This window comes from Rhinatrema bivittatum, chromosome 3 (genome assembly GCF_901001135.1).
Source record: "Rhinatrema bivittatum chromosome 3, aRhiBiv1.1, whole genome shotgun sequence".
In the NCBI taxonomy this organism is placed as follows: Eukaryota; Metazoa; Chordata; class Amphibia; order Gymnophiona; family Rhinatrematidae; genus Rhinatrema; species Rhinatrema bivittatum.
This window is the reverse complement of record NC_042617.1, coordinates 61,588,930-61,603,878: the sequence shown is the minus strand read 5'-3', so window position 1 is coordinate 61,603,878 and position 14,949 is coordinate 61,588,930. Positions and strand designations below refer to the sequence as shown.

The 14,949-nt window shown below is 41.0% G+C and overlaps 1 protein-coding gene across 5 annotated transcripts in view; it reads right to left on the bottom strand.

The window, feature by feature from the left end:
- Positions 1–612: 612 nt before the first annotated feature.
- The window catches only part of EML4 (EMAP like 4), a 422,649-nt gene continuing 408,312 nt past the window's right edge, over positions 613–14,949 (bottom strand). For all 5 annotated transcript variants that reach the window (XM_029593309.1, XM_029593308.1, XM_029593311.1 and 2 more), the window contains 2 exons: positions 13,624–13,754; positions 613–4,017 (listed from right to left, as the gene is read on the bottom strand). In XM_029593309.1, coding sequence (XP_029449169.1) covers positions 3,544–4,017; positions 13,624–13,754 — 605 coding nt within the window. In that variant the 3' untranslated portion in view covers positions 613–3,543. The remainder of the gene's footprint in view (positions 4,018–13,623; positions 13,755–14,949) is intronic.

Here is a 14,949-nt window from a genome sequence, read left to right as displayed (position 1 = left end):
CCCTGTTAAACACATTGAAACAGGATATCTCATACTGCAAAGTATAAACACAAAATATGTCCCCCTATTTTCATTTCAGGGGGTCTTTGCAGATACTTTGATAATTTTCTAATACTACTTCTAACAAAAAATTAAAACAGAAATGCTAATGAAAAGCTGCCATCACAGTTTTCACATGCTTGAAATTCTCAATAGGCACTGCAGCTAATGACACACTGCATAGAGATGGAAGAGCTATATGTGAGTGTCAGGAACAGGAAGACAGTATTAGTGTCATTGATGGCTTAATCTATTACTGGTTCTCGCCCATGTTATGTCTATGTGGAAAGACATTAGATAAATCAGGCATGTTTTGGTGCAGTAATTAATAAAGAAAAGAATAAAATCATGCATAGTTAACTGAATTAAAACAAATTACAACTCAAACCATTCTTAATATTTTATATATTTTTTTAATCTTCAAAACTTTCTGCCATGAGACAGGAATGCATGATAGATAGAAATGGCTCAAACATCTTCACATGTAACACACTTATTCATAATTCATTCACAAATTTTTGTGCTAAAATGTCTAGTTACATAATCCCATTCATTTCCATCCATGATCACAGATTGAATTATCCATTAAACAGTAGTTGCCAGCAGTTCAAAGCTGTAAGGCTTTTTTTTTTTTTTTGCATATTAGTAACATTTTATGAACTACAACACAAGGATATCATAACTATAAATCTCGGTTAATGTGGCAACCCCACATTGAGCTCAGTAGACCTTTCAAAGTACAATACGTTTCTTACACAAGTTCATAAAAATGATACACAAATAGCCCTGTGTCCTGAACTTTCTGAAAGCCTCTTTATCCCTCTTATCATAATGACTATATAATTATTCTCTTGTCTTGAACTGTATCATGATTAGAAAATTTCATGTTCCACTGGTATTGTACAGCACATCTATTAATCATGTCCAACAGCAGAGTTCTCTGATAAAATACTATGTACAAAGCACATTTGAAACAGATGGGTTGCTTGGAATCCATAACTCCCTTCATCAGAAGAGAACCATTTTGAGGTTTTTCTTGAACTTTTGTAAACTATGTAAACTATATATATATAGATATATATAGATATATATGTGTGTGTGTGTGTGTGTGTGTGTGTGCATGTACACAGACACACACAGTCTATACAAATATTTTCTAAACATCCTTTGGGAGTTCACGTGAATTCTTATCTTACTGAATGATGGCTATATACCTGATCTGCAGTATTACTCCTGAGAAGATATCAGAAGGGAATGACAGTTTTGATGCACTTTGGAATGGCGCAAAATCGTAAACGCTTGCATACTTAAGACTTACGAACTCATCCAAAATTTTCTAAACACATTTTCCTAAAACATCAGAACAATACATATTACAAAAAAAAAATAATAAATTTGCATGTAATCAAAATATAAACAAATATATAGGAAATGCATGTCTATCAGCAAATTGTTTTTCTTCTTAAAAGTATTAAAACTTATGAAAAATCTAGATGCCCGGCAAAGTTTTGTATAAAATGACTTTTCAAATGTATTACATTAAGTGCCATGATGCACCAGAACTAGCAAGTACAGAATAACAGCCTCAAGATTTACAGCAAACAGTGTGAGAGAAACCAAGAAAAAATGGCAAACACTCAACATATCTAAAATCCTCCATGAAGTTTACATTAGGACTACTAAAGAAACCAGTAAATTTAATAATGTTGAAAAAGTTACTTCACGTGGCTATGACAACAATAATTATAACAGTAATAAATAATGTCAATCTAGTAATCCCACACACCAGTTTAATAATTTATGTCATTTACTTTTTTTTTTTTTTTAAAGAAACAGGCTGAAAAAAGTGATCTAGTGTCACCATCATAAACCTTGCCTACCATTTGGTTCTCTCTCCCGGGGATGGATAAATGTGTAATAGTAGTGGTGGGATATTATTAGATATCCTGCATCATAACAATAAGATCCCTTAAAAATCATAGAAAGAATGGCAAAATACCCAAATTTACCATGGGCATATTTCACATTTTCCCAAATATTTAGAAATTTATTTACTACGATCATAAGATGATAAATCCCAAGTATGGGAACATCCCCAGGGTTTGTACTATTTAGAAATAAACTGCAATTACAAAAGATTTCTTCCTGAAATAAGAATCAGATAGATAATTTACTATCATAGGCTTTACAACTCATCCTTAATAACTGGAAGGATAACTCCTTCATAGAAATACATACTTGGTGGAATTTAATATGTTTGACGTTCAAAAATGAAAAAAGTATAACAGAACATTTTAGGAAATCTGAAAATCTGTAGATTATATATTCAGGTGTTGTAATTACATTTTTTTTGTTGTATCATTAGATAAAATATGTTGCACAAGTTAATGACACAATGTTATACCCACTAATAGAAATTGTGCAAAATAATTCTTGAGAATTTAATAAAAATATATGAACCTAAGAATGTGGGACTTTTACAATGGTGTTTCTGGATCACAATTTTCTGCACTATTTCTGTTTTTTCCTCTATTCTTTCTCTTAAGGGAATGAGTTTCGCTTTCAGACTATGGTTTGAACCCTTCATGTGTGGCCACAAATTAACTGGGGGAGGGGCAGGGAGAAGCGGGTGTTATTCATCATAAAAACTAAACGACTTTCGTAGCAAATGAATTCCATATACATAGCTATACAAATTGCTCTACTCTGATCCTTAGTTTAACTGTCAAACTATCCTAATGTACTTTTCTCACATAATTCTGTTTAGAACGCAGTGACAATTAAAACATTCTAGTCTTTTTTCTTTTTTTTGAGAATGTTACACTATAGTTTTAATGGCATGCTGCAAATGAACAAAACATATTCTGGTATCTGTACAATGCTCATGTACAGGAAACCAGTAAATTCTTCCTTGAGATAACATTGAGTATAGTTAGCACCACCTTGGGCAAATAGATGGTAAGCAAGTTCGGAATCTGTTAAAAATTATTGTAAGAAAAAGTTGCATAAATTGTAATCTAGCAGGTTGTGCCATGCCCATGGCATTTTATTTTCTTGTTGAAGAAATAAAAAGCAGCTGTAAGGGCTAACTTTTCTTTTTGTGTGAGGAGCACACTTTGAATATAGCATATTTAATTCAATAATGCTTCTTTTAGTGTTTCAGAAAAACACTTTCTTTTGAGAGCACACCATTGTAATTAACTTTCGTCATCCAACCCCCTTACCAAATATTTACATCATCACATCTGGATATTAATTGCAAAAGTATAAGGAATCTACAGTTTTGTCCCACTACTACCTTTGGCCAGTTCTTCACCTCACCTGCCAGTTGAGCCAGCTCCACATTCTGAAACATAAGATCGAACTAAAACCGCAGAGAGACCCAACAGCTGGAACGGTCATGGTGCTCAGCTGCTCCCCCTCCCACTATTTAAGCCCTCTTCCCGTTTTGAAAGCACGCATACCAAGGGTGAGAAAGTCAACAAGCCACCTGTACTTAAATTGTTAAGACTGTGGTGGATCCACTTGCTGGTCTCCAGTGAGAGTAGTCAATTCACTCTGCTCCTCAGCCATCTCTTGTGAAGGCCCTTCATAAGGTTCTTTACAATTTGGTTCACTCAGAACTGGACTACTGTTTTCGCTCTGCTCTTCACTTGGCACCACAATCTCTTCCAGGTTGTTTTCAATTGATGCAGAAGAACTAAGTGTTCCGTTTTCATCTTGGGCTGCCTCATCGAGAGTCTGTGGAAGGGGGGCATGTGGGCTTCGCTGTTCAGGATTTTCACTGGCAAGGATGGGTGCTTTGGATGTATTCGTTTCTACCGCATTGTCATTTTGAGACACAGACACTTTCTCTACTAGTCTCCACTGAATTATACTCATGTCTTTCCCTCCAGTTGAAATCAAGTGGCCATCATTATGGGTAAAGCTGACATTTGTAACATGGCTGCTGTGAGCACTGAATTTGTGACTTGGAGCCTATTGACAATAGAGAAAAAAAGAAATTTAAGCCCATTACATACTTCACTGACATGTTTAAACCAAAAAAATATTAAAGATACTGCAATACTGTATATACTATATATATATATGTATATTTACATATATACTTCAAAAATATTTATTTTGTATAATTCTTAAAATATAAACCTACCACATATAAGATTTAACATTAGTATTAAATAATCTTTCCAACTTCTCTCTGTTAGGATAATTCTCACTGATAAAGGATAATGGGTGTGGGTATAGAGGGACATTTATATACATTTTGCATCTGGAGAGTGGAAGATTAGCTTAGTGGTTAGAGCAGCAGGCTGCAAACCAGGGTTCATATCCCACTGCTGCTCTTTGTGACCCTGGGTAAGTCGCTTTACCCTTCATTGCCTCAGCTACAAGATTTGTGATAAGGATATAACAAACCTAAAACAGTGTTTATTGCTCTATATGACAGTAACTTTTAAACATGCACACGGGTATACATGTACGGGCATATGGCAGGTCAGAGAAACATAGAAATGATGGTAAAAAAAAGGACCAAGTGGTTCATCCAGTCTGCCCAACAAGCCTATGGCAGCATCTTCTGCACTGTGTAGGCAACCCCCATGCCATTTTCTAGCATACGTGCTGCGTATATGTGCAAATGGTATAAACCTGGCTGACCATTGTGCATGTCCGCGCAGTTTTGTATGGACACGCACTTGTGCAGGCAAATGCTGGCTCTACCACGTAAGTGGAGGGATTTTATTAAATACGCACGCCAATGCAATTACCATTTTTCAGTCTGCTCCCAGTTTGCCCAGGTAAAGGGCTCCAGACTTCCTAAATCCCCCTAGCTAGATAGCATCCCTTTTTCCCTATTAGCTCTGATCCTTCAAACCCTGCTGACTAGCCCTGATTTTTTATTTTAAAACTTACATGTCATCCATAAAAATAGTAAAGTTAGGGGACCCCGGCACCTGCTTGTGTGCATAAATACTTTCGCGCATACTTCAGGTTACAGACTTGGAATGCCCAGGTCCCACCTAGACTCCGTCCATGCCCCACCCATTTTTTGACTTCCTGATGTGTGTGTGTATACTGGGAGATACTCGTGTACTTGCGTGCCTTTTAAAATCCATGCGGCATGCGCCGGCCCGTGACACGCGCGTATCTTCCGGCTTTGGCACACGTAGAGCTTTCAAAATCCAGCAGCATATCTGTAGCATGGTGATATTGCACGATATTTGCGATATCACTCACTTTCCCCCCCCCCCCCCCGAACAGATCTGCCCCCATTGAAATTAGCTGCTTTGCTTTCATAAAATTAACTAATACATGCAAAGCAGCTAATACATAGGTAATCTAATGTAATGAAATAACATGGCCAGATGTATTTTAATGCATTTCAAAGAGTTATCTGATCCCAGGGACATGATGACACTAACGTGCATCCTGATGTCGCCAGGATGCTTCTTAAAGGGTCAAGTGGCCCAAAAACAACCCTCCCTGCAATAAGCCAATCCCTACCCACTTGCCTTTAGAGCAGGGGTGGGCAGTTCCGGTCCTCGAGGGCCACAAACCAGTCTGGTTTTCAGGATATCCCTAATGAATATGCATGAGAGAGATTTGCATGCACTCTGCCTCAGTTGTATGCAAATCTATGTCATGCATATTCATTAGGATATCCTAAAACCTCGACAGGTTTGTGGCCCTCGAGGACTGGAATTGCCCACCCCTGCTTTAGAGGTAGCTTGACCTAAAAAAAAGTTTAAAAAAATAGAAAAATTACTCATGTGGAGATGCCCTGCCCCCTTTCCAAACTCCTCCCCTTTATCAAAAATTAACCTGACCCAACCCAAGATCCCCCATAACAAAAACTACTTCCAGTAGCAAGCCCACAAACCCCCACCCCTTTCCACCACTTTTATATTAAGCAAAGACCCTGGTGGTCTAGGGTGGCCCCCAGCCCTGTTCCCAAACTCTGGACTCCCCCCGTACCTAAAAGAAGAGCCACTGGTAGTCCAGCGGGGCCCAGAGTGCTCCCTAGCTCTAGGATGGTCAACTGGTGTTTGCCACATCATGTGATGGGGCAATGGCCAGCTGGCACCATTTTGGAAAATGGCATCACCTTGCCCAGGGAGAAGGGTTGCTCCAGGCTGCCACTAGACTATCAGGTAATCTCCGATAGGTAAGGTAAATTCGGGGGGGGGGGGGGGGGTGCGGCAGGAGAGGGATCCAGAAGCCCCCAGACTAGCAGGATCTTTGACCTATGTAAAGGGGGGATGGGAGGAGGTGGGGCTCCCCACTAGACACCAGGGATTATGGTGAATGTTGGGGGGTGGGGACCTGATACTGGGGAATTAGTTGGGATGGGGTAATTTTTGATCAAAGGGGTAAGGTTTCGGAAGGGGATGGGGCATTACCACGAGCAATTTTTCTATTTTTAAATTTTAAGGTCTAATAGGCCACCTCTAGAGGTGGTGGGGCATGGGCAGGGATGTTACTCAAGCTCTTTTTTTTTTTGCCATTTATAACTTTTATTGGCATGAAACAAGTCAGAAATGCACCATGTACAGAATAATTGCAACCAGAATAGAACAAAGAATGCTAATGTACGGCATAACTGAAAGCCATTTTATCCAAATATACCCCCTAGAAACCCCCCTCCCTCCCCTCCCCTTAGAGGTAGCAGATAGAGAACATTAGGACACATGGTAATCAAGAAACAATCATGCTGTCGATCATCAAAGAAGAAAGAGACCTGGTGAATGACAAGGCCCGTGGTAGTGCCACAGCTTCAAACGATAGGGAGTCCCCTTTGAGTCTAATATTCCAGAGTTGGTACATAGGTAGCGAGGCGCTCCAACCCAGTAGTCCACAATCCCCCGCCTTTACTGTGCGACAGAAATCCGTAGCCAGCGTTCATATTGGCCCCAGACCTTGTGAAAGTTATGGGTCGACTTATTGCGATATGCTGTGATCTTACCCAGAGTATGTGTCCGTAGGACCAATGCTTGTACCATTGTTAGTGTTGGGACACTGGGATCCTTCCAGCTACGTGCTATAGCGCATCTGGTCGTGGTAGCCACAAATTTAATAAAATTGCTATGAAATCTTGATCTGTCTTGGAGTTCCTCATGTTACTCGAGCTCTTTGCGGAGGAAGGGAGGCTTTCGGGTTGCATGGCCCTTTAAAACGATGGTAACCCCATGCAAAGAGGGCCACCATTATGTATTTTATCAGACTGCCACGTTATTTTTATCGCAGTTTTTCCACGGTAAAATAAAATGCAGCGCTAGAGCCTTGATATTTTCCCAGGGAGGGGCGAACTATCATGAAACCATCCCTCCCACATATTTCTCCCCTGCTGAGGAAAAATATTGCTGTATAGTAAATCTCTCTCAGATTGTAAGCGCTCTGGGGATAGGGAAATTCCTATAGTAACTGAATGTAATCCACTTTGAAGTACCTGAAAAGTGAAATATAAATCCAATAAAAATTGTTCCAGATTTATCACTGACACTTTCACAGTATTTTCAATGAAAGAATGCCACAGTGGAAAAGGAATAATTTTTGCCCTGAAACAAAACTGACGAATTTCAACAATAAGCAATAATATTTATTTGATTTATATTCTTTCAGGCATTTCAAAGTGCAGTGAATTCAGGTTATCTATGTATTTATTTAATTTAAAATAATTGGTCCCTGCACCTCCGAAGCTTGAGGCAGGGTACAATATAATATGCATAAAACAATGATATATTAAACAAATAAGAGTAAAAACAAGACGTCATACAAACATCAGTTAAACACTCATCAATGGACTAAACGTAAAGCATCAAAACTGTACAGTGCCAAAGATCGTCACTCCAATGGTCAGAAATAAGGGCATACTTCAGCCAGCTAATTCAACAGCCTCTTAAATAAAGTAGTTTTTAGTGCCTTTTTAAATGCCTTGGATTCCTTTATATGATGCACAATAGGGGCGGATTTTCAAAGGGTTGTGTGCGTATAGCAAATGTTGCTTACCTGTAACAGGTGTTCTCACATGACAGCAGGATGTTAGTCCTCACATATGGGTGACATCATCAGGATGGAGCCCAATCACAGAAAACATCAGTCAAAGTTTCCAGAACTGACTGGCCCCTACTGGGCATGCCCAGCATGGCACTAACTCTGCAGCCAGCAGGGGTCCCCCTTCAGTCTTATTTAAAAGCTACAGGCAGTGCCGAAAAATAAAACAACAAAATGTTATGAAACCAACGCCGCGGGGGGGGGGGGGGGGGTTTGTGAGGACTAACATCCTGCTGTCCTGTGGGAACACCTGTTACAGGTAAGCAACTTTTGCTTTCTCACAGGACAAGCAGGATGGTAGACCTCACATATGGGTGAGTACCGAGCTGAAGATGTCCGAACATGTACCAAATGTACCCAAAGGCGTGCAACAGGCACAAGGACTGGGGTGGAATTTGGGAGAGGACATCCTGAACCCCACCGGGCAGGCGGAAGGGTGTTGGTACGTCATGTTGTAAACAAGTTATGAAGGACAGACTGGGTGAAGATGGAATCTGGTCTTCCAGCTTTGTCTAAGCAATAGTGGGCTGCAAAAGTGTGGAGAGAACTCCAGGTTGCAGCCCTGCAAATGTCAGGAAGCGGCACCGTTCGTAGGTGTGCTACTGAAGTTGCCATGGCCCTCACAGAGTGTGCTTTAACACGGTCTTGAACTGGAATGCCCGCTTGCTGACAGCAAAAGGATATGACAACCAGGAGGAGAGAGTCTGCTTACCCACAGGCTTCCCTAACTTGTTAGGGTGGAAAGAAACAAACAAGTGAGTGCTTTCCCTGTGGGCCGCTGTACGGTCTAGGTAAAACGCTAGAGCCCGTTTACAGTCAAGGGTATGCAGAGCCTGTTCTCCTGGATTGGCATGGGGCCTGGGAAAAAAGGTAGGTAGTATGATGGATTGGTTTAGATGAAAATCCGAGACTACCTTAGGTAAGAATTTATGGTGAGTGCGGAGTACCACCCGGTCCTGCAGAAGTTTAGTGTAAGGCGGATAGGTGACTAGGGCCTGCAATTCACTAACTTTGCGCGCTGAAGTGATTGCCAAAAGGAAAATCACTTTCCATGTGAGATATCAGAGTTCACAAGAGCGAAGAAGCTCGAATGGTGGTTTCATGAGCCGACCCAGAACTAGATTAAGGTCCCAAGAAGGGGCCAAAGGACGTAATGGAGGCTTGATGTGGAGCAAGCCTTTTAAAAAGCGTGTTACAAGGGGTTGTATTGATAAAGGAAGATCCCCGATACCTTTATGGAAGGCGGCTACCGCACTGACATGCATTCTGATGGAAGAGGACTTTAGGCCTAATTCTGAGAAATGCCACGGATAGTCCAGAAACTTCGGGATTGGACAGGAAAAGGGGTCAAGGGACTGAGAAGAGCACCATCATGTGAACCTTTTCCATTTGTAAGAGTAAGATTTTCTCGTGGAAGGCTTTCGCGAAGCAATCAAGACACGGGAAACTGGATCTGAAAGGTTAAGTGGTTGAAGGATTAACCTTTCAACATCCATGCCGTCAGGGACAAGGCTTGAAGATTGGGATGGCATAGGCACCAGTCATTTTGAGTGATCAGGAGCGGGTCCTTTCTCAAGGGAATGTGCCTGCGGATGGAGAGATCCTGAAGTACTGGAAACCAGGCCAGTGAGGTGCTATCAGGATCATGGTTCCCTTGTCCTGACATAACTTCACGAGAGTCTTCGAGAGAAGAGGAAGTGGAGGGAATGCATAAAGCAGACCGGTTGCCCATGAGAGGGAGAATGCGTCTCTGGGTTGAGAGTGTTTACTGCGAATGAGGGAGCAGTAGTTGTCCACTTTGTGGTTCTGAGGGGACGCAAAGAGGTCTATCTGAGGATATCCCCATTGTTGGAAGATGGAGTTTGCTACCGAGGGGTTGAGAGACGCAACTCAGCTTGTCTGCCAACACATTGTCCACTCCCGGCAAGTAGGTGGCCTTAAGGTACATTGAATGGGAGAGAGCTTCCGTCCAAATCTGCACAGCTTCCTGACACAGAAGGAAGGAGCCTGTGCTTCCCTGCTTGTTGATGTTTACCACATGGCCACCTGGTTGCCCATCTGAATTAGGATGACCTGATTTGACAGGCGATCCTGAAAGTTCCTGAGAGCACATCTTATTGCTCGAAGCTCATTTGGTGTTTGGTTTCCTCTGGAGACCAAGAGCCTTGTGTCTGCAGATCGGCTACGTAAGCTCCCCACCCGAGGTTGGAAGCATCGGTGGTGAGAATGATTTGAGGATTCAGAACCTGGAAGGGCAATCCCAGGAGGAGATTGGTCTGATTTTTTCATCAGTGACTGGGCTCCATCCTGTGATGTCACCCATATGTGGGGACTACCATCCTGCTTGTCCTGTGAGAATAGCAACTTACATGTGTAAATACCCTGGAATGCCTCTAGACTACTCCTTTTTTACGTGCATATATTTACACACAAAAGTGAACATATGTATACATTTTCTACTTTTGTAAAACACAGAGTACACGAGTATAAGCTATTTATGTGCATATGTGCTATATTTAATGCGTGCAACACTTTGCAAATTCATCTTTAAGTTTGTAACTGAGGCAATGGAGGGTGAAGTGACTTGCTCAAGATCACAAGGAGCGGCAGCAGGATTTTGAAGTCCAGCTTCCCTGATTTGTAGTTTACTGCTCCAACCACTAGGTTATACCTCCATGCCATATTTTAATGAATTATTAGAACATTGTTCCAGGAACCATGAATGCAGTGCTCGTTGCTTGAGGGTCATAGTTTCCTAAGGATTTTCATCTATCCTTTTAACATTATCTACACTTCATCCTAGTAAATCACCTCATGACACACAATTATTAGTCTTCCTCAATGCACAGGAGACCTGAATATGGATCTTTTGTACATGCTCAAGTCATAAGGCTGGTCCAGAACCTTCTGTCACTTATGCTATCTAAACTGGTATCAGATTTCAGTCCAAGTGATGTAGCATAAGTGACAATATATGGTATCACAATTAGAAATCATTATATATAATACTTCCACATATCAAAATTACAAATTTGGTTGTTGATACTCTTATGATGTGATTACATACTTCAACATAGGTGGAATTATATACATAGGTGTCCATATTCAGTTGCTATGTAGCTTTATAGTTAGCCAGATAAACTTATCCGGCTAACTAGTGCTGTATATTCAGTAGCACAGCCACTCCACTAAATATATGTGGATATCCTAAAGTTAGCCGGATAAGTTTATCCGGCTAATTTTAGAACAGGTGAATAGGTCGACCAGAGTTAGCAAGATAAGTTATCCAGCTAACTCTGAATATTGGAGTCAGTGGATAACTTATTTGGCTAACAACTCCTCCCCAACCTACCCATTCCCCACCCCTGAGCTATCTGGCTAAATACTTACCTGGATAACAATGTTTCCTCTAAGGACTGGGTTGCTGTGTGCAAAAAATGTTTAGTTTCTTTACCTTGTGAGCACTACTTACTTTGATGCAAAAAGCCTATCAATTTGATGCTCATGGCAACCCAATCCTTAGAAAGAACATTGGAGCAGTCTGCACACAAATTTTCTCACATACACACATTAACATCCCTATTCACTTTCATACTCTTTCACATGCATACATGCTCATTCTCAAAGACACACACTCATTCACTCCCTCCCCAGACTCTCAAGCATATGCATACTCACTCAGTTCTCCTCCTCTCACACATACACACACACACACCCATACAGCCAAACACACACACCCATAGCCAAACACTTTGAGAAGTAACACAAGCCCCTTAGGACTCAAACAGCAGCAGCCTTATATCTATGACATGGCAGAAATGCAAATATTCATACCCTAGAACACTAATACACCACTTATTAGGGTTAACAGAACAAATCCCTTTAGAAAAACTACATACCAGCTGAAATACTGCGTATACTGTGTTCAGTTACAAATGCAGAACACAGATAGACCCTTACCTAGTACAGAATAAGGGATTACAAATTAGAAACAAACATGCAGACAAAATTAAAATGAAAAGCCAGATAAACCGGACTCTGACTAGTAGCATATTGAAGGAAGAACAAAATACATTTTCAAAGATAACATGTGCCAATCACAAAAATTCAAAATATTTTTTTTTTACTCGTCTGATATTTTTCTAATCAGTTGGTCCCAGACTTTTTTCCCCAAGTTACCTTTCTATTTTTCCTTTTTCTACCTGTCTTCTTCCCTTCCTCCCTCCATCTAAATGCATAAACTGGCAGTTACACACACACAACCCCACACACAGGCTCTCACCCAGCCACACACTCGAAGGCTCTTACGCTCGACCCCATACAAGAGGAAGGCACCCACACACTCCCAAGCCTCCCCTCCCCACAGCTTTTCACCCACCCACCCTATACACACAGGTTCCTATCCCCCCCCACATAAAACAGCCTCTCTCTCTCACACACACCCAAAGCATCTACACCTCACCCACCCACCGAGACACACACAGCCTGGCTCTCAGACCCAAGCAGTCACCATCTTACCACCTAAGCTCTCACCCAGCCATACATATACACACAGGGCCTGGGCCTGGTCTTCAGCCGCCAGTGGGATGGGGTCCGCTGGCAGCCATCATGTCCTCTTCCTTTTTTCAGCCACCAGTGGGTGGCTCCACATCAATGTTTTTTTTTCTACTAGTGGGATGAGGCCCGCTGATGGCCACTCTCTACTCTCTCATCAGCCGCTGTGGGACAGGCTCTGCAGTGGCCTGCCGAGTTGTGGGGTGGGGCGGGCGGCAGTAGGAGTCACATTTATCCGATTGTCATCTCCTGCTGCCGGCTTGGCTGATCTCGCGATAAGAGCTGCGAGACTGACCCCACAACGGCAGGAGATGACATCAGGATAAACGCGACTCCTGCTACCCAGAAGGAAATGTGATGCTACTTATTGCATCAGGCAGGCAGGCAGGGGTTTGATTTATCCCTGGCCCGATCCGATGCTTGCACAGGGGGCTAAAGGTTGCGTGCAGCAGCAAAAACGGTTGTGTGCGGCCTTGCACACGCGCAGCTTAGAGGGAATAGTTCCGGATAAGTGACTTATCCGGCCTTCATGGTGGCTGCTAACTGTAGCTGGATATTCAGCGGTGCCACTTTCCCAGATAAGCCGGACTCAACTGGCTAAGTCAATTTTGAATATCTGGCTCATAGTTTCCATTTAGTCTTCTACACGTGTGGATACTTGCAATTATATACATGGAACCCCTCTCTCCTCCCATGTCTTTCACACACTGCTATAACGTTCCAACTGGAGCTATTGCAGTTTCATCTCATTTTGTCAGACCAGCAGCAGATCTCAGGCCAACTGGGTTAGCAAAAGTGGCAAAAATAACATGGCCAGAGGTTGCTTATGAAATGCAGTAAGTGCACATAATGCTAATTCTTTACATGTTACTATCCTGGAACACTACAACTTTCCCATCCTTCCGTTAAGGCTAAAAACAACAACAAAGCATGAAAAAAAAATAGAAAAATAAATACTGTACTCCATACTGGATTTACCTTTGGTTTGGAGCAGGGGTACTGAAACAGATGAACCTTGCAGAAATCATCAGCAACTGCTATCACTCTTCTGTTGTGTGATCGCACTAGAGCATTGATATCAGTTCCATCAGATCCTTCAGGCCATACACCTAAGACACAGAAAAAAAAAGTACCTGTAGCATCCAAGCAAAATCTTTTCACCATTAAAAAAAAAAAAATGCAACAGGAGAGAAAGCCAATACTAAAAAAATCACAGAGATAGTAAATTAAGCATTAAAAAAAAATTCCTGTCTTTCATTAGCTAATTTCAGGAGAGAGAGAGAGAAAGTCACTTGCAATTGTTGGCTGACTGGGGAACCTGGAAGGATCATTAATTTAGGGAGCAATATTGCTATTGCATTTGACGATCAAATGATGAGAAACAGCACTGACAAGACAGAGGTTCATTCAGCAGCAGTTAAAGTGTTCATTCCGATTGATGATGAACCTTTTGAAAAATTAAGATCTTGTCATCTGGTTTAAAAACAAACATACAATATCACATTATATATCAAGAAGAGTAGAATCATTTTTTACAATGATTTTGTCAATTCTATAAACAATAATCACAGCATCTATTAGGGAATTTATACCTCATTCGCACAGGCTTTACAAGAAAGCTCTGAAAAAACAATTTAAAATTTACAAACATACAAAATATATTAAAACCATATATATCTTCAACATCCAATGTGCAGTACACATATTCCTACATCCAAACCTACATCTAACAAATGTTACAGAGATAAGTGAACAATGAACATACAGCATTCTTCATATATAAGTAGAAACCCACCTTCAAAGTCCTATTTTCTTAGAATCACTTTCACTCTCACTTTTATTACAAGTCCTCCCTAAATCAAAACTGGTTAAAGTACAGCAGGTGGAGTAGACTTGGTTTAAGATGGGGGCCTACTATAGATTTTAACTGATTCAAGAAGTTAGATTTAAGAAGACTTGTAATTACCATAATAGATGCTGCAATTATTGTTTATAGAATTGACAGTCATTGTAAAAATTGATTCTACTCTTCTTGTTATATATTGTAGTTTTGGAACAGTTAGCAGTTAGTGGGTGGTGGTATAGTTTAGTCTATTAAAAAAAAAACATCCAAAACAGATGTGACCACAGTTAACTGATATATAGAACAGAAACCTTTGGTGGAGACTATAACAGACAGCTCCATAGCAGGTCAGATTTCAGAAATGCATAAGTGGAGAAGTCTGAATTTGATGTGTGATATTCATGATCCTTACAGGCTTATATTTTAGCATCTAAGCAGGGTTTTTTTTCTTTTTTAATATA